Raw genomic sequence first — 19,803 nt, 5'->3', positions numbered from 1 at the left:
CCTTTCTACTTTAGCCTGCCCTATTGTATGGGGGGAGAGGAGGGAAGATGAGAACCTGGACGCTCAAACCCGAGACCTCTAGGAAGGGTGGGTTTTTTACACACTACATCCATCCACTGCACTAGCCAATTGTATATCAATAATTAAAAAACAAAGAATGTGAGGACGAGTGACTGATGTATGTAGTATACATGGGCAAGAGATCACTGTTTCATCGTATAGTCCTTACACAAATATGGGGCCCAATGAGAGAGCATACAAGAGCATTAACATGGATAGGGTTTTTTTTATTATTTCCCCGTGGTTAAGGCAATAAATTTTTATGCTCCCGTGTCTAGCATAGAAACCATTTGACCAAGCAACATTTTTTTCTAATATATATTTATAATTTATTTATATACATATTATATATGGTTCGATTGGGCCAGATCGGGCCGGACTCAGCTTGAGACCTAAGCCTAGGCTCGGGCCAACCGTGCCTCAAGCCCACCCTACAGGCTGAGAAGCTCAGCACTAGCCCTGTCTGAGGTGGGCTACGGGGCTAAGGCGGGCTCTGCTTGACCAGGGCAATTGATACATATTCAAATCCAATTCCGATTTTGATTCCTCAAACCGTGGCACACATGCATCGTCAAGTCCGAGTCCGGATCAGCTACTCACATGGGGACCGGTGGGGACAGATCTAAACCCTCCATGGGAGAGACAGATCCCACACTCCCATGGATGGTTCAGATCTGTCCCCACCCGTCCCCATGTGGGTAGCAGATCTGAAGTCGTGAAATCCTACTTGGCAGTCCCAGGGTGAGAGTGTCTTGGTAGTTGCTACACTGTCGTGGAATGAGAACGTCACATACAAGAAAGAACCCAAATGGCAAATGCGGCCATTCCTTCCAGGACCTTCTTCTTCCTTCCCAAATACGGCCCCACTACTGAAATCAAGATCAAATGTGGCTTCATCATGATTCTCCACGAGTAAAGAACTTCGCGAGTGTCCTGCCACACAAGTCGCTCTCGCCTTGCTCGTGTCTCCGGTACGAGCGGTTAGCCTTCCAAGGCCCCAATCTCTTTACATGGGCCCCCCTAGGTTTTAGCTTTTTTACCACAAACACCCATTACTCTTATTGGGCCCCAATCCAATCACCTCATGTCACGTGTCGCTGCGTTTCATCTATAAATACGACGCATTGGTCGCCACATTTGGATGAAGGATCATCATCAACCTCTGAGAAGAGAGAGGGAGAAAGGGGTCACGGGTTCTTAAGGCTTTTTCTTCTTCTTCTTCTTGTTCTGTTCCTGGGTTTCTGGTGTCGAGCTCAGTAGTCTCATAAACGATGTTCATTGAGAGTTTCAAGGTTGAGAGCCCTAACGTTAAGTACACAGACAATGAGATTCAATCTGTGTATAGCTATGAGACCACTGAGCTTGTTCACGAGAACAGGAACGGTACCTACCAATGGATCGTCAAGCCTAAAACTGTTCAATACGATTTCAAAACAGATACTCGTGTTCCTAAGCTAGGGTTAGCTACCGAAATCTCTGATTCTGTTTCATGCTAATCGTTAAGACAGTAAGAAAAAACATGCTTTTCATGGTTCTTCTTGAAATCTCAGTTTTGTGAATTTTTTTTTTTAGGGTTCTACTTGTGGGTTGGGGAGGAAACAATGGTTCAACCCTTACTGGTGGTGTCATTGCTAATCGGGAGTGAGTTTCTTGATTCTTAGTTCCCCACCCCCAATCTTCTTTCTTTTGATTTCTAATTTCTGATTTCTGATTTGTTTAATGTACATGGGTTGGTAAGATTTTGTGTGGGCTATTCTGGTTTCGTTCTGAATTTATAAATGTATAATGATCTCAGAGGAATCTCTTGGGCTACAAAAGACAAAGTGCAGCAAGCCAACTATTTTGGGTCGCTCACCCAGGCCTCAACCATTCGAGTTGGATCGTTTAATGGGGAAGAGATTTATGCTCCTTTCAAGAGCTTACTCCCCATGGTACTGTAATTCACTGCAAATTCATGACTTCTCCCCTCCCCTTTGATACTTTTGAGTTATTGATCTTCTACGCATCGGTTACTCATTTTGTTTTTTTGTTTCACAGGTGAATCCTGATGATATTGTTTTGGGGGGTTGGGATATAAGCGACATGAACCTGGCGGATGCCATGGCCAGGGCTAAGGTCTTTGACATCGATTTGCAGAAGCAATTAAGGCCTTACATGGAATCCATGGTTCCACTTCCTGGAATTTATGACCCTGATTTCATAGCTGCCAATCAAGGCTCTCGTGCAAACAACGTTATTAAGGGTTCGAAGAAAGAGCAGGTTCAACAAATAATGAAGGATATAAGGTACCTTCCTTCTTTAATTTCTATTTTTTTTTATCGCATTCATTGACTGTTCTTCAGATGGGTTTTGTAAGATTGTTGTCTCCTGGACTCTGATATGGGTTGATGTTCAGGGATTTCAAGGAAGCTAGTAAGGTAGACAAGGTTGTCGTTCTTTGGACAGCGAACACGGAAAGATACAGCAATGTAGTTGTCGGGCTGAATGATACCATGGAGACTCTGTTAGCTTCTCTTGAGAAGAACGAGTCTGAAATATCTCCATCGACCTTGTACGCAATTGCCTGTGTTTTTGAGGACATCCCTTTTATCAATGGAAGCCCACAGAACACCTTTGTTCCAGGGCTGATTGATTTGGCTATCAGGAGGAACTGTTTGATCGGTGGAGACGATTTCAAGAGTGGCCAGACCAAGATGAAGTCTGTATTGGTTGATTTCCTTGTGGGGGCTGGTATTAAGGTAAAGTGTCTCACTCTGCAACTTGAGCTACTAACTTAATATGGGGGAAAAATAAAAAGATCAAATTTTTTTTTTTCATAATTTGATGATAAAATTGTCCTGATCTCAGCCGACCTCAATAGTGAGTTACAACCATTTGGGAAATAACGACGGCATGAATCTCTCGGCACCTCAAACCTTCCGATCGAAGGAGATCTCAAAGAGCAATGTAGTGGACGACATGGTTTCCAGTAATGGCATTCTCTACGAGCCAGGCGAGCACCCTGATCATGTCATCGTGATCAAGGTATCTATCTGAATCATCTTGAAGTCCAAAATTCTAAACTAACTAAGGCGAATTTAGTGGATCTTCTTTGATTGATGGTTACTTGCTCAATTACTAAATATGATGTTTTTTGGGCGGAATTGCAGTATGTGCCATACGTGGGAGACAGCAAGAGAGCAATGGATGAGTACACATCGGAGATATTCATGGGAGGGAAGAGCACAATCGTCCTTCACAATACGTGTGAGGATTCCTTGTTGGCTGCTCCCATTATCTTGGATTTGGTCCTCTTGGCTGAGCTCAGTACTCGGATCGAATTCAAAGCTGAAGGAGAGGTTTGTCAATTTTTACTATAATCACTTTAAAGATTCAAAGAAGAAACTGAAAATTGGTGCTTTGGGGCTCACTCTGTTTCTCATAATCTTTGCAGGGCAAGTTCCACACTTTCCACCCTGTGGCCACCATTCTGAGCTACCTCACAAAGGCTCCACTGGTAACAAGAAGAATCCATGTTTCTCTTTCTTCCCCCTCATAAGGATTCCTTCTCTTATAGTATTAGTTTGGTTTCTGATCGAAGAGGTTTGATGGGTTTGTGTGTTGCACAGGTTCCACCTGGTACTCCAGTGGTGAATGCTCTGTCGAAGCAGAGAGCAATGCTTGAGAACATCTTGAGGGCCTGTATTGGATTAGCTCCGGAGAATAACATGATTTTGGAATACAAATGAAGTGAGAAGTCCAGTGAAGACCATCAGATTAAAAAGAGCCCCTCTGGTTTATCTTTGGTTTCCTTCATCATCTTCTTCATGTTATCGTCCTCTCTGTTACACTCCACTCACTCACTACCACCCAATGTACCGCAGTAATAAGTGACATTTCCAGTGAAGGAAGAAAGGAGAAGAAAGTGAAGGTGAAGGTGAAGGTGTTATGCAGGTTTTTTCTTTTCAGTTGACAGGGATTAATGACTATAGTTGTAGCTTTGGGGCCTTTTAATCCGGCTTTCTGCATCTGGGCTCTTGGAGATAATTGTAATTGAAAAGTAAAATGGGAATATATTAAACCGTGGTTACATGCACCTCAAAGATTTTCCTCTAGTAACTCCTTACATCAACAACGCAATGTAGATTCTACCCCCCCCCCCCCCCAAAAAAAATGCTGTTCCAAGTTGAGCATTTCCAGTGTAAAAATTTGTTGTTCACCGCATTACTTTAGAAGCGTGTTTAAAGTAATCGAGAGGGTATTTTAGAAATCGAGAGGGTATTTTAGAAAAGGGAGAATGTTCTTTGTGCCGCAGCGTAGGTTGTGTTCAGGTACATGGGTTTGTTACTCAAAGGGCAGGATGGTTATTACACTCATTTTATGTGTTTGGATGCAGTCTGTCCTACGACACACAAAATAATGTTCCTTTAAAAAATATATTTAAATTTTATAAGGGTTTTTGAACCATGACGCGGGGAACTTTAACCACGTGGGAAAAGGAAACTTTTTTTTTCTTCTCTCTACTTTATGGGTGAAAGTGTGAAACGCTGCAATCGTGAGAAAAATCGTGACCATCTGTATATGTAGGTAAGAGACAAAAATTCTGAACCTTAAAAAAAAAAGAGACAAAATTTCTTTTTGCATATGAAACAAAATGTCATAATGAAGGTAATTTTTTATTATCCAAAATACCCATGTTGTAGAGGTTTGAGCCGACACTCTGTCTTAGGTGCCATTTTTACACCCTTTTTATATTTGTAGCATTCGCCTCTGTTTTCTAAAGGTAGTGCTAACATACTAACGGTACGAGACGTGGTCGTTGTGACCGTTTTTCTTTTTACCATAAGGACGCCGTGGCGTGTGGTCTCCGTTGTTCTTTTGATGGTAGGTCCCATTGTATCGTTATCCCTTCCTGTAACTGTACGGTGCAATATTGCTATCATGCGTTTGCTGTAAAGGTCATGTGGTACAGCGGATTCCACATGGTGCACATGACCTCTGGAATTGCCGTACAATGCAGTATTGCACCGACAGGATAAAAATTCGTTATTTGTGGTCTAAAAAGCATTGAGGCACATAAACCATATAATGGTAGTGGACTAAACTCTGGACTCTAGACTCTCGGCTTTAGAGGGATGGCTTGGACCAGTTTAGGATGGGATGAAAATAAAAGAATGGGTATCACAAATGGATCAATATACACATTATAGGTGTCATAACTCATAACCATAATGTGGGTTTTAGATCCTTGTAGATCTATTTGAAAGTAGGTTGTGACAGTAATTTTGGTGGTCTTCTTGCCATCAATTGAAGTTTCACTTGTCGATCTATCAGACATTTGTCTATCCGTCATGTCTGTTTGAAAGTAGGTTGTAACAGTATGTTGGCACGCGTGGGCAATGCAGATTTGTTATTTTTGGCACGTATGGGGATCCCTTTCTTGGCACGTTAATGCATACGCCTAAACTTAGCTGTGTTCACAGCTTATTCTCTAGGGAAGTGTTTGTGAACCCACCCCTGGCCTGGATGACCCAATCAATGGCATGTGGGCATGTGAGACTGGAACAATTTCTACTCCTTGATTTTGGATACTATATATCCATTCTTTGTGTTTATCATGTCCTCTATCTATTTTATGTATTTGGATTTCCTTTGTTTGGAGTTGGGCGCACATGAATGAATAGCCTCTTTCTACAACAACAAAACAAAAAAACAAAAAAAAAAAAAACATGATGTAGGTAGTTTTCGTTCCATGCATAAACAAATTTGAGAATATTATTGCTCATCTCCTCAAAGATGAATTCAATCGGAGATGGTGGTAGGGGAAAATGTCTTGCAACTTCAAAAGTGATGAGGGTGGGAGGTGGAGAATAGGTGCCTCCAAGTGTGTCTTAAGGAATGTCTCCACTAACTTCATGACTTATCTCATTTTCCAAATCAAAAGTTGATTCAAGCAAGTTGAAGTCACCATGCTCATGGGGTTCTCATGGATATTCATCGAACATAGGTGGTTTACTCAAATCAATGACTGATTCAAGCTCTTCAATACAACCCACGTGTATCGATATACACACTTAGGTAGTCATGTCCGAACTCAATCTTGAGAGTGGTCAATATGCACAACAAAACCAAGGATTTGGACCGATTCCAAACTCACCCGTGACAGGACTCCACAGACCAACACTGGGTAAGATCATTTTAATGGATCAAAGGAAAACCATAGATGTTCTACATATACTGAAAGGGAAAAGACTGGGACTAGAGTCCTCTATACCTAGCCCCCATTGGTGTCACCTGCTAGCTTGGTCTAGCGGATGAAGGACCACCAGCATTCAGGTCTTCTGTGGTCTATGGCTTGTGACTTCTCTTCTGCTTTGCCATCATGTGAGAATAAGGAAAAGAAAACAAGAAGATCCCCGATTGCACTCATGAATCCCCACCACCACCACCACTAGTTTTCTAAATTTATCAAAATTTACTAGACTAAAGTAGAAATGGATCTTGGATGTGAGTGATGGTACTAAGTACTTTCAGTGAAATTGTTCTCTTTTGGAGGTTTAGGATCTTCACATATTCAGAGCAGCAGATATGGATGGGTGGATGGGTCCTACAATATTAGTGGTAGAGGGCCCTATCCCTCAAGGTATTGTTACCATTATAAGTTTGGGGCCTCTGATCATGTGGGCAAAGCTACTTCTCTTGTGACTCTTTCACCTGTAACAATAGAACAATATGTGATCCATTGATGCTGCTACCTTGAGAGGCCTTGAGGACCTTGCATTTTCAAGCAACTACCAAGTACCAACCTCTCTGCACCTATGCACAAGCATTAGTCCATACATTGACATGGTAGCTACCACACAGAGCTTAGCCAATTGGGTGAATTTAAGGGTGTCAATCGGTTCGGCTGCTTTCTGTTTTGGTTTGGCAATGGTTATACTGAAACCGAACTGTTAAATCGAAATTTGGTTTCAGTTTTGATTCGGTTTGATCTTTTATTGGGTTGGTTTAACGGGCTCTTACTGGTTCAGTTTCAGTTTTTCATAGATACAAAGTAATGTTTTTTAATCGAATTTTTAAAAAAAATTAATTCTCTCTTTTTGGTTTCGGTTCGAACTGATCTTTTTCTGTTGGGCTAATCTGGGCTCTGCTCAATTCCTCAATTCCGGCCCAGCTCACTTCCACCCACGAAGAAGAGTTCATGATGCAATTTTATTTAGTGCACATTTCCTTGTATGAAAATGGAAAATTTTCTACATTAGTTAGGAGGCTAGATAAATATCACTACAAATTAAGAGGGGTATAGGGCTGGCCAGTGAGAATTACTATTTCCACTATTTTCTTTCTATTTACTTGCCATTCTTGTCTTACCCAACCCATCATTTGGAGAGTATGGGTAGGGATTTTATACCATATAGCCTAGGTGGGTTGGGTATGAGTATTGATTTCTCTCCCAAACCCAACCCAAAGCCAAGGGCTAAGCGCTAAGGGCCCAAGGGCCCAAGTCAAGGTCCACTCCAAGTCTCCAGAACAAAAAAACAAGAGATGGAATTTTATTTGTGTATTTAGTGTTAATTAATAAATTAAATTTTATGTTAGAAAATTTAGGTTAAAAAATTAATTGTAATAAGAGGTTTAAGAGTCAAAGCATAGCCATGACCATAGTTACCTCCGGATTGCATTGAGTAGTAGTTTCAACTACACAAATAGGGGGTGGGAGTGTAACAAGGTTATTAAAATCAAGATTGAATCGATCCGAAAACTCTAGAATTGACCTTTAGATATGAAAACTCAGCAATCCAGTGACCAAAACCCTAGAATCAGCCATGATGAATTCGCCAGAACTTAGATCTGTCACAACCTATTCAACCGATCCAATTTCATTTGGTTGCAAATGATTTAGACTGTAATGATGACACAAGACTTCAAATCCAATCATAAGATCACATCATAAGTGGAGAAGAAGGAATTCTTCATTCTCTAAAGGTGAAGGAAAACTTGGTCCTTCCCATTTAGTCTGGTTGCCCTTACAAGCCATACTGGAGTAAATGGTAGACCTCAATCTTCTAACAAACTTTGGCCCAAGGGACCTTGGAGCTCTTCATCCAAACAAAAGCAAGAATGAAAGTAAACAGCAAATTAAATACAAATCCTTTCAACCTCGTGTACCAGTTCCTTCACGCATGTGTCATCTTCTTCCAAACCTTAGTTGAGAAAAGGACAGAAAGAAAAATGAGAAGTTCGTTTCTTCTCAATTTCCTGTGTGTGTGTGTGTGTGTGCTTGGGCTGATGGTGATGGTGAGTGAGTGTGTGTGTGGCGTGGGGATGGGTACCCCACATACAAAATCCTTGCACCATCTTAAGGGCAATATGCAAAAACTAGTCCCGACTCTCTTTTCACAGAAGAACCAAACCAACCAAAATCACAAATTCCACAGAACAGAGCATCAACCACATGGAAAGTGGAGACAACCACCCATTTGGAGAGGAAACTGGAAAGAAAACCAGCATCACACATATGGTTGAGTGGACAGTATTCGTTCCCTATGGGACATGGTAATAACTTTCCTTCATTCATCAAATAGAAAACCCAAATCCTCTGTATCACATAAATCCATGACACTTGGCAAGCCAGGTGCAGCCCAAATTTTACCCACCAACCAACCCCACCATCAGTATTCAGTAGTCAAAAAGGCCCAAATGGAATTCACTATGCCTCATCATAAGAGGTTGAAAATTCTGTTGACCAATTTTATAACATTGGAAGGAAATAAAAAAGGAACAAATATGACTCATTGGAGCTCTATAAATTTAAAATCTGAGCAATCCAGAGTTTACTTTGTGAACCTCCAATGGTTGGGACTGGCCAAATCTGCTTCACATGATCAAAATGAAGACTGAAACAGGGTGAGGAACAGGATCCTTTCAGTAAACAAGGCATTGCAGCTCATACATAAACAAGGCAAATGCAACTCCATATGACCATACAAAACAGAATTCATAATCCGAAGTCATACATATTAACTCAAAAATAATAGTATTACTAATGGTCCAAGAGACATGTCAAACAGGTAAAACTATCTGAAAAGAGAAAGAACCAACAAAGAATACCATCTTTAATAGGGTCCCTTCACAACCTAAACATAAAGATTAGAGAGAACCTAATAGCAGTTCAAGACACAAATCGCCCGAATAAAATCCCCCCTTTCTCTCCTTGATCATTGGTAAATGACAGAGCTTAATAGAAAGACCCTAAGCTCAAAAAAAAGAGCATAACGCAACAACTACACAAAAGAGAAGCATAAATGGAATTGAGACATAGGAGGCACTAGAAGATGCCGGAGCTGGAGCTGGAACTTGGGCCGTGACTCCTCCAATGGTTGCAGCCGATGATTTTGGAGACTTGGGAGACATAGATGGCGATTCAGCTGCAACACCAAAGCAATACAAAGATCGTTAGAATTTTGCATCGATTGAAAATTGTGTTTACTAAGATGGGTTGAGAGATCAAGTCAAAAGAAATTCGGGGGTAAATAAGAAAAAGAAAAATATGTGTTCCAAGGGTAGAAAAAGGGGGGGGGGGGGGGAAGAGAAGATCCCCATTAGAATAATTTCATCATTCCATAATGCAAAACCAGATCTTATCACACCTCCATTATCGAATCATTTCAGCATCGGAATATTATAATTTTTCTAGATAATTTTAGGATACCATTAACACATCAAAGGGCTTCAGTTGCTTCTAAATATTTTGAAAGCAGACAATTTTTCATTTGACCCAAATAAGGTCCACACAATATGGACTCAAGTAAGACCTGAGTCTTCTGTACTTGTTCTAAATGGAGCGAAAGAGGGTTGCGGGAGAAAGAAATAGAAAGGTAAAAAGCTCTGAGGATAGACCAAGAATTAAGATACTCTAATCCAGGCTTCTATAAAAATTTTTAAAGAACAGTAAGAACATAATTAATAACAAATAAATAAAAGAATTAATGGGGATGGAAATCATGGCAGGAATGGCACAAGAAGTACAAATCAAAGGCATTACAAGAAAGATGAACAGTAAGAATAAAAACTAAAATGGAGAAAATGGGGATTTGACTTTATTGTACAGTAAGAATAATAAATAAAACAAGTTAGATGGGGATTTTACTATCTCCCTGACTCTCTGTTCCAAAATACACAATCTTCCACTTTTAAAGTTCTACCAAACAACTCAAAGCCCCATAACCAGGATCAAGGAAAGGAAAAAAAACATAATATGGTACAAACAGAGAATATATCAAGCGTTTGGATTTGATGCTTTAAGCCCTTTCTAATTAAAAAAGGTAAAAAAGGCCCCCTGGTTGGGGAGGGGGGGGGGGGGGGAGAGAGAGAGAGTCAAGCATACCAGGAGCAGCGCCAGGAGCACCAAGGGACACTACAATAACAGAAAGAAAAAAACCAAACACCATCGATCAAAGATCAAACAACATTTTGTCAACCCATAAAAAAGAAGAAGGAAAAAAGGGTAATACAGAAGTTTAAAGATAAATAGATCAAAAGCACTCACCACCACAGTTGCTGACAGAGGGAGTAGAAACCCTACATGCAGAAGGAAGTGTAAGAGCCTTTGTCATGTTGAGTTCAACGCCATACTGAGCGCTGCTCTTAAAAGCCTCACACAAGCACTCGGCGTCGGTCTTCAAAACCGTCTTCAACCCAGAACAACAAGTACTCTGGGGCTTCTTTTCTTTGCTTCCATTACTCACAAAAGACAAACAATCCGCCATATTCACAATCAAACTTGAACAGTCGACGGCCGGTGCCGGTGCATGTGCAGAGTCCACTGCGGCAACGACACAAATCACCAAAACACCAAAAAAGAACCACCCTTTCACCATTGTTAGATATCAAAAGGAAAACAAGAAAGAAAGAAGACAGAGAAGTCAAAAATAGGATCTAAAGTTGAAGGAGAGCAGAGCAGAGAAGGAATTAGGAAAAGAGAGTAAAGGGAGATTTGGAGACTGGGGAGGTTATGGAAGGGGGAGAACAGGAGAAGGCAAGGATTGATTACAGAGGGTGGTGTTGCCTTAAGTATATAAACAACACACTGGAATCAGAGCAGAGCAGAAGAGAGTGTGAGAATCCCAAATTGGACATTTCATTCAAAGTGTGCGTACACGTGTCGAATTCTTATATGATGTACAGCGTCTGGTTCTGAGGTCTCTTTAATGGGATTTTGACACCCACATAGACCATCGCTTATTTTCACAAGGGAAAAATACTCCCAGCGGTTTATTTTCACAATATTGACCATTACCATTAACCTAAGTAAGAAATTACATTTAGGGCAAGGGTTCTCTCAGCGCCGAGGGGTACATTACGCCTTCACAAAGATTTTTTTTTTTTGTTTTTTGGGGAAAAAAGTTCCATTTTATCTGTTCCATTTCTTAGGTCCCTTTTTCCTAAGTTCCTCTAATAGACGGGGTAGAAATGAGCACCCTAGCCCTGCCCGATCACACTGTCCAGGTGGGGTCCTTTTTCCTTCTATTAGAGCAATTGGAATAAATGGAGCGAGTAGGAAATACCTTACCTGCTAGGGTAGGTAGGATACGCCAGCATTTTTATGTTTATTTTTTTGAGTTGGGTTCACATTCTCGTACGTAAACGTATGAGAATGGGTGGGTTCCAACCACCCAGATGGCATCCACATGGTGGGACCCATATATAGTAAATGCCATCTGGATGGTTGGAACCCATTCTCATTCTCGTACGATCACATACGAGAATGGGAGCCCGCCTCTATTTTTCTCCTCCTTATATGAAATGATCATGTTGCCCTCCATTGTAGGATATCATTTTGCTGCATTTCTTTTTTAGGTAAAAATTTGCTGCATTTAAGCTCCTCTATGCCATTTGCTTAGAGAATCCTTTCGTATTTTTTATTTTTTGGGGAAAAAAAAGGTTAAGAGGTTGTGTGGCACTTGCGCCCAAGCACAAGAAGGATGACATAACTGTCGCATCCTTAGTGAAATGAAAAATCTCACCCCTATTGGATGCCTCTGCATATATTCTCATTGTATAGGGCCCACACAGTCACAGCCTGACAACGATTCTCCTGTCTTTTTGTAGGGTTTACTTATTTAAGAGTGTCCAATGAGACTTTAACTATTGCTAGTAGTTGAGTCGATATAGGGTTCTGAAAAAAATCAAATTAGATCAAATCTTCATATTTGGGTTGGATCAAACCTTTACGAAAACTAGGGTTTAGCGACTGTTTTGCCAATTTCCACTAATTCTGGATGATTTTGATTTGAATCCTATCCCTATGTATTAAATCATGAGTAGAGAGTGAAAGGCAAGTGGGTGTGGAGGGGGAGGAGGGCGAGGGGAGGTATCTTAAGACATGCAAGAAGATAAATGGAATTGAACCCATCACTTCCTAGGAACCCGCAATCTACTAACAGGGGGTACGGTATAGAGTGTATGACGATTAACAAATATACTTCCCTCACATTTAATATACATCGTATACAATTCGGTTCTCCTCTAGCCGTGGCGGGAGCTAGGGGTCCAACCCAATCAAAAGAGGGGTGTTTGGATCATTTCAACCCCCCCCCCCCTATTTTGACTGTGCTGGATCCTCTAGCTCCCACCACAACTAGAGGAGAGCCAGATCCCAAATTATACCATATTTATAATAATTTTAATAATGGCACGCCGATGAAGATGATGATAATCAAATTATTTATATTCTTTGTTTTATTTGAAAATTGGAATACGAATATTGAATTTTCATATAAGATGTAAAGCTATATTTTAAGAAATATTTACAATTAAAGCTTGTGATGGGAATACTTTCATAATTACAGTACCTTGCCGGTTTTTGAAATTGGAATATATAAACATGGAAAGGTGGTGAATTAATAGCTTATTCTTTCCTTATATGATGGGGGCTAGGGAGCATTAAACTCTGTTCTCCTCTTCAAGATTTCAAAATGCTTCCTTATCTTCTAGGTAGTCCAACATACATGGGAAGTTTTCTATTTTTTTGTTTTTTTGGGGGTGGGGGTGGTGGGTAGAAGGAGGCTTTCCAATTTACCCCCCCCAAAAATAAAAGCTTTCCATTAGAAAAAACACCAAAAGTAAGCAGAGGAAAAAGAATACCATCTGATTGGGTGAAATGACTGTTACACCCCCTGAAACCAGAAATAATAAAAGAGTTAGAGAGAGAGAGGGAGTTGGGTAATGTAATTTGGTATAAGTCATTTCATAACTGCCTTTAATCCATTTAAATGAAGATATTGACATGAAGAGCCACCTTTTGAACCACATTAAAGATAGTGAGTTTTAGTAGGTTTCCACTATAAAGGACTGTGTGGGTGTGTTCGGTTGACCTGCAAATGAAAATTAGACTAAAACTTGACTTCTCTGGTCATTGATCAGTCACAATGAGAAATGTATATAACTTTTAAGGGAAATGTTTCTCTGAGTCATTCGGGTAGGGTGCGATCGAGGATCGGGATCCTCTTCAATGAGGGCAGCAACGATTGGGCCAGGCAGCCCAACTGTTGGATGTTCATTGGGTGATGCCCTTATTGGAGAGGATCCCGACCCCAACCTATGTATATTTTTCTCTTCTTCACAAGAAATAATCATATTCTCTTTCCATGTATGATCGTTTTGTCACATTTTATTGATGTGCTCCCTAGTGGACCAAGACAGTCGATCCTATGCAAGGTTATATATTAATATCAGTGTCGTATTGATTTCAGATGTCATCGGATGTAAATTTGAAAAATAGATCATTTTTTAACCAATACAACTGATCCATATCAATATCGTATCAGTATCAATCTCCAATGATAACGATACATATCCATCAACACCGACACAACACTTATACATAAAACCATTGTCTCCTGGGACCCGTGATACGTGGTGGGGCTATCACCCCATGACCCAACAACCCCAATAGCTGTCTTCTTTCCTTCGAATAACCCATCAAATGGGCCCCATTCACATAAAGAGTTGTAATGATGTGGACCAATACTTTCGGCTGGCCATGGCCGAAAAAAAGGCCCAAGACAAACGGAACCCAGTTTCTGCTTTTTCATTGACCAAAAACATCAGATCGTTGACCATTATCATTAAAGTTTTTTTTTTCACCCTCTCCCCCCCCCCCCCTTGGGTAGAGGAAGATTAAGATGGTAAGTGAAACCCATAATAATAAGGGTTTTTTATAATTACCACTCCAAAATCTTTACTATCTATTATTACCCTCCCTAAAAACTTTCAAATAACTGTTATCCCCCTCTCATGCATATTAACCACTAATTGACCCCCACCGTTACATTTCCATAACTGTGGGGGTTAGTCGTGATAGTATGCCGTTGTCACGAATTTTCTAAGATCAAAATGGCCTTTTGAGGTGGTAATTGTAAAAAAAATAAAAAAACCCATCAACGTCATTCTCCTCCTTCTCCTTCTTCTTCTTCTTCCTCCTCTACAAGCAACCCCAAAATGTGACTACCATCAAACCAAAATCAAAAACCTTGGATGGAATGAAACCACGCCGCGAGGAGGAACTGAAGAGAATTCTAGAGAATGAAACCTAACATGAGTACCACTAACATAATTATTACTCCCACCAACAACACCAGCACCACCTGCAACACAACACAGATGATCGACCTGCAAAGCCAGCAATGGGAGCAAAGCTACCGGCGACTGATTAGGAACAAAGGGAAGAACAAATCGAACAAAGGGGATGGGGGATTTAATTACAAACCATTACATGAAGAATAAATGAAAAGAATAATAAAATAAAAATAAATCCAGATACAAGTTCTCCAACGTAATCTGCAGCAGCACCAACATTGATTTTTTTGACTGTGCAAGGTGTGATCGAAGATGGAGCATCTGCAGAATCCTTCACCAAAAATCACAATCGAGCGTGATGAACCAAGACTAGGATTCGGTTATAGACGATGGGAGCTGGGATTTTGGTGGGGGAAAAGAAGAAAAGAAATAGAAGAGGAATAAGGAAATAGGTTATTCCGAAGAAGAAATTTACAAATGGGGTAGGAACGGTGGTCACAGATGGGTTTTGGAAGATGGTTTTTTGAAGAGGAAGTGGGTTGTGGTGAACGGGTTTCAGGTGATTGAAAGGAGAATCAAAAAAATAAAAACGAAATGGAAGAAAGAGGGGTTTCAGGGTTTGATGGGAAATGGAAAGAAGAAATGGAGCTCGCAATAGGAACGGTGGTTTCGGTTGGGGAAAAGAAGAAAAGAAATAGAAGAGGAATAAGGAAATAGGTTATTCCGAAGAAGAAGTTTACAAATGGGGTAGGAACGGTGGTTTCAGATGGGTTTTGGAAGATGGTTTTTTGAAGAGGAAGTGGGTTGTGATGAATGGGTTTCAGGTGATTGAAAGGAGAATCAAAAAAATAAAAACGAAATGGAAGAAAGAGGGGTTTCAGGGATTGATGGGAAAGGGAAAGAAGAAATGGAGCTCGCAATAGGGAAGAACCAGAGAAAGAAAACAACAGGGGATGGTATGATGCTGCTGCTGGTTAGTCATGGCTGGAGTTAAGCAAAATAAATTAAAAGTAAAGTGGAAAAGAAGAAGAAGAAGACGAGGGAAGAAGCTGGTTATCTCCCAAGGGAATATAATCAGGTTTGGGGTTGCAGAGGAGGAAGAAGAAGAAGTAGAAGGAGGAGGAGGAAGGTGATGGGTTTTTTTTTTTTTTTTTAACAATTACCACCCCCAAAAGGGCATTTTGGTCCTAAAAAATTCGTGACAACAACACACTGTCACGACTAACCCCCATCGTTACGGAAATGTAACGGTGGGGTCAATTAGTGGTTAATATGCATCAAAGGGAGGTAACAGTTGTTTGAAAGTTTTTGAGGGGTAATAATAGATAGTAAAGATTTTGAGATGGTAATTGTGAAAAACCCTAATAATAATAATAATTAAAAGAAGAAGGTCTTAGCTAAGCCTAAACTCATGGTTTTCAAATGTCACAAATGATGCAAGAAAGGAATGTTCAGTCTCATTTTAACTGGCATCGATTCTAAGAATTGGATCAGAATTGATTTTTTATTCTCAATTTGAAAAATTCAAGGTTTTTTTTTTTTGCTTTCTAAGATTCAGGTCGATTTCTACTCCGACCAATTCAGAATCATTAGAGTCCAATTCAATTGTTGATTCCGCTTTCTCGAACAATGATCCTAAATAAGACATCACGAGTCTCTATTGTGTGACTGATTTTTCTTTTAAGTTGGTAACAAGAATATATATAGACATAGGTATCAGCATTGGTATCAGTGTTCATATCGGTCTCAGCTAATACCAATACAATATTATAGATATGGATTGAGAAGTATCAGACTAGTAATGGATGTAAATTCTAAAAATGTGCCACTTTTTTGTCAATACAATCGATCTGTATTGGTATCGATCTCCAACGATATAATTTCCAATAATACCTATCTATGATCAGCTCAACCGCAGGAAGAGAATAGATCGATCACTAACACACAACGGTGTTTTACGATCAACTTGACTACAAGGTTGTTGTAGACCAAGTTGATTGTAAATTAGCTTGACCACCGTGAAATAGTGCTTTACGATAAGTTCAACCACCAATAGAAAGTGGGCATAGGTCAGCCCGGTCTTTGCTTATTTGAATACTATACCAATACACCGATACAATACCAATACTTAAAACCATGGTTATATTTTGGGAATTTTAGATTACCAAATGTGTCCATGCCATGAGTATGTCTCATCTAGGGCTTAGATGCCATCCAACATTAACAATTAAGAGTAAAACCATAAGCATTGTTTGTTTGAGATGCTTGACAAAAGCATGAGATCATAAAAAAAAAAAAAGCTACAGCTGAAAGCATAACACAATGAGTAATGATGAAATTAGGAATTGGGGTAGTTGAGATTCTATGGTGGTATCAAACATTTTTCTTATGGGTTTCCACTTAAAATTTGAAAATTCAAATTTAAATGGATAACCAAATTATTAAATGTTACACTTGGCTTTACATTGTGATCCACCACCAACTCATGATCAATGGAATTCATATTTGGACTTTTATAAGCTTTATCACTAAAAGGTGGATATTAGCCATCCTCACTTCATAATTTTAGTTCTTTAGAGAACTTCTTCATAGGACATGGAAGCATAATTAATACATGGAAATAATAAAATTTTGCCTTTCTTGATAGCTTTTTTGCTTCTTTTTGAGATTTTTTTTGTGAGTGAACCACATGGAAGGGTAATTGAAGGATATGGCGGGGGGGGGGGGGACCCATGAAGCATTATGGATAGAGTGTGAACTTAAGGGGTTTCATTTATACATCTCTCTACTCAAGTCTTAGATGCCTGCGTGCGTGCATATGGTGAAGGGATGCAAATGTCTTCCCTTTTGAAGCGTGTAAGTGGTGATCTTCTTTCCTTTTGCCCACATTACCTCTATCATATGTAGGGTACCCTTTTGTCAAAAGATCAACCTTTCTTCTGAACTTCAATCTCTCTCTCTCTCTCTCTTTTCTTTTTTTTCTTTCCTCTTCCCCTAGATTAATCATGGTTTCCACAACAGTTTGCAGTTTGAAAATATTCCTTCATATGCCAGGCCTAGAAGGGCATATGATAGCCACGTTCCAGACAAACTTTAGTCTCATGTACATGTAGCAAACTAAAGTCTAAAGCCATTATTCTCTCCAATCTATTACAAACCCTTAAAAAGGGAAATGAATAGCCATGACGCTAGTGTGTAAATTCTTGCGTACTTTCTCTAACATCTCATGGTTCTCACACATTCTCTTCTCATTAAATGTCCATCCCAATTGGACGATTCGTCCCCCAAACCTCTCATTAGTGTAAGACTGCACTCCGATGTTGTAGCGAATCCTTTTCCCTCTTAAATTTTTTTTTTGGTGGTAAATTCCCTCTTAAAATTACTCTTATAATTTAGGAGAAAGATTCATCCACAAATCTACGGTCTTGATTATTTATCCACTATATGTTAGAAGTTCAAAATATCGTTCATTGTTCTTAGACACTCATCGAAACACAACAATGGCCAATGGTGAAGGGTTCTTAATGGAAAACTCGGTACTATCATTTTTGAGCATTTCGTTCATCGTTTAGAGATTTGCTATAAGATTACCAATGGAGTTTATTTGGAATCGTTATCCTCTCCAATTCGCTGCTCCCTCCAATTCTTCCAATTACTCACATGGGGGCAAAAATGACTACCCTACCCCCTTCCTGAAAACACTGCTCAAGGTGGGGTCCACTCCCCCCCTATTAGAGGAATTGGTGGTGACCGCAAATTGGAGGTGATAATTATTCATTTATTTGATAGTAGAAGAAATTATACCACATGAAAGGGTGATATAACAATTTTAACCATTGGATATTTAGGAAATTTTGGATTGGCCACGACAATCTCCCATTTATTGTATTTTATCCAATGATTTCATTTTCCTAATTTTTACAAGTTTAATATTTTCAATAGATTTTTAAAATTTTATTTTGCCACATGGGTAACTCAGTCTCGAGTGACTTGCTTTTTGGGGATATTTTGGTCACAAGGTCAGGAGTACTTGTGAGCATTTGAATAACCATATGATGGGAGTAATGATTCCAACTTCGTGGTCTATTATATTGTCGCTCACAAAAACCTTGCATAATCCCCAATGAACTCCTCCCTAAAGTTTATTTTTTCATTTTTGAGCTATCAACTTATGAAGAACAGAAAAACTCAACTAATGGCAGTTGGAATTCTGCTATGACGAGTAAGAACCCATTTGGCGATGTCAGCTTATATATCTTTCACATGGTAACAATATTGATGGGCACTCAAACCGTGCGAATATTTTGTCTCCATCATCATCTAATCACAAGTTAAGAAAGCATGTATAAACATAAATAGAATAACTATCCTAAACCTTTAATTGTGGAGTTGGAAACGTTAAAACCTAAAAATGAAAATTTTTTAAAAAAAATTGGTGTCATTTTTGGGTCGATTCTAGGTCATAGCATATCAGCCTAAACGCAATCTATTTACTTTTCATGATATTCGATTTGGAATCTTATCCAAACCCTTAAATTCTCATACGGGTTAGCTAGTTGTGTCAATATAAGGATTTTAAATTTGGAATCAGGGTGCGAATCTGTTCTTACATTGACATATCGCTTGGAATTGGTCCCCAACACCCTAAAATTGGCCGCTCCAGAACATTCAAAATTTGGGTCTAAATACATCAAAATATAAAAGATTTCCAATGAATTGTTGAGACTTGAGAGAGGGGAAGTATGAGCTACATCTCGCCCTCACCCCCACAAGAAAGTAGCCATTATGAAGGCCTTCATGGGAAAGCTCCTTTGAACTACTCCTTTCTACTTTTTGCCCATGAGATCATATGAGAGTAGGGGTTGATGAAAGAGTTCTCAGGCCTCTCCTTTTCCAAGTCCATAATGAACCATTTTAAAAATACTATCTTCCTCATGATTTTTATTCTTGGCCGATCTATTTTCTTTCTAGATCAAAAAATTTTGATGCTAGTTTTAGGGTTGGCAAACTTTTATTTCTGTACTGTTTTCTTCATTTCAAAGCCTAACACCATATGGGAAATCAATACAGATCTTCTACGGCACCCTGCCTGTAGCGGTCTATGCGGCCCAGACAGAGTGTCGTGCGCGATGTCCGCCTTACCTCTGCTTGGACAAGTTGCTCGGACAAGGGTAAGACAAAAAT

The 19,803-nt window shown here is 39.7% G+C and overlaps 2 protein-coding genes and 1 long non-coding RNA gene across 4 annotated transcripts; 1 reads left to right on the top strand and 2 right to left on the bottom strand.

Moving 5' to 3' along the window:
- Positions 1–1,268: 1,268 nt before the first annotated feature.
- On the top strand, positions 1,269–3,803 carry LOC122666588 (inositol-3-phosphate synthase). The gene is made up of 9 exons (XM_043862605.1): positions 1,269–1,519; positions 1,633–1,701; positions 1,856–1,991; positions 2,098–2,345; positions 2,456–2,798; positions 2,908–3,084; positions 3,210–3,398; positions 3,494–3,556; positions 3,669–3,803. The coding sequence occupies exons 1-9, from the start codon at positions 1,332–1,334 to the stop codon at positions 3,786–3,788; spliced, it is 1,533 nt and encodes a 510-aa protein (XP_043718540.1). The 5' UTR covers positions 1,269–1,331; the 3' UTR covers positions 3,789–3,803.
- On the bottom strand, positions 2,966–19,699 carry LOC122666591. The gene is made up of 3 exons (XR_006333689.1): positions 19,688–19,699; positions 6,056–6,067; positions 2,966–3,117 (listed from the first exon to the last, which is right to left on the bottom strand). It is a non-coding gene; the product is annotated as an uncharacterized LOC122666591 (long non-coding RNA).
- LOC122666589 (non-specific lipid transfer protein GPI-anchored 11-like) lies at positions 9,062–11,050 on the bottom strand. Of its 2 annotated transcripts, XR_006333688.1 has the most exons (4): positions 10,589–11,050; positions 10,427–10,456; positions 9,209–9,467; positions 9,062–9,167 (listed from the first exon to the last, which is right to left on the bottom strand). XR_006333688.1 is itself a non-coding variant. In XM_043862606.1 (3 exons), exons 1-3 carry the CDS (start codon positions 10,917–10,919, stop codon positions 9,298–9,300), a joined length of 531 nt encoding a protein of 176 aa, XP_043718541.1. In that variant the 5' UTR covers positions 10,920–11,050; the 3' UTR covers positions 9,062–9,297. The 2 variants fall into 2 exon arrangements, 1 of the variants encoding a protein (XP_043718541.1); XM_043862606.1 differs by having other exon boundaries at positions 9,062–9,467.
- Positions 19,700–19,803: the final 104 nt, after the last annotated feature.

This window comes from Telopea speciosissima, chromosome 7 (assembly GCF_018873765.1).
Source record: "Telopea speciosissima isolate NSW1024214 ecotype Mountain lineage chromosome 7, Tspe_v1, whole genome shotgun sequence".
NCBI lineage: Eukaryota > Viridiplantae > Streptophyta > Magnoliopsida > Proteales > Proteaceae > Telopea > Telopea speciosissima.
The sequence above is the reverse complement of the archived record's forward strand: the minus strand, read 5'-3'. Positions and strand labels throughout refer to the sequence as shown.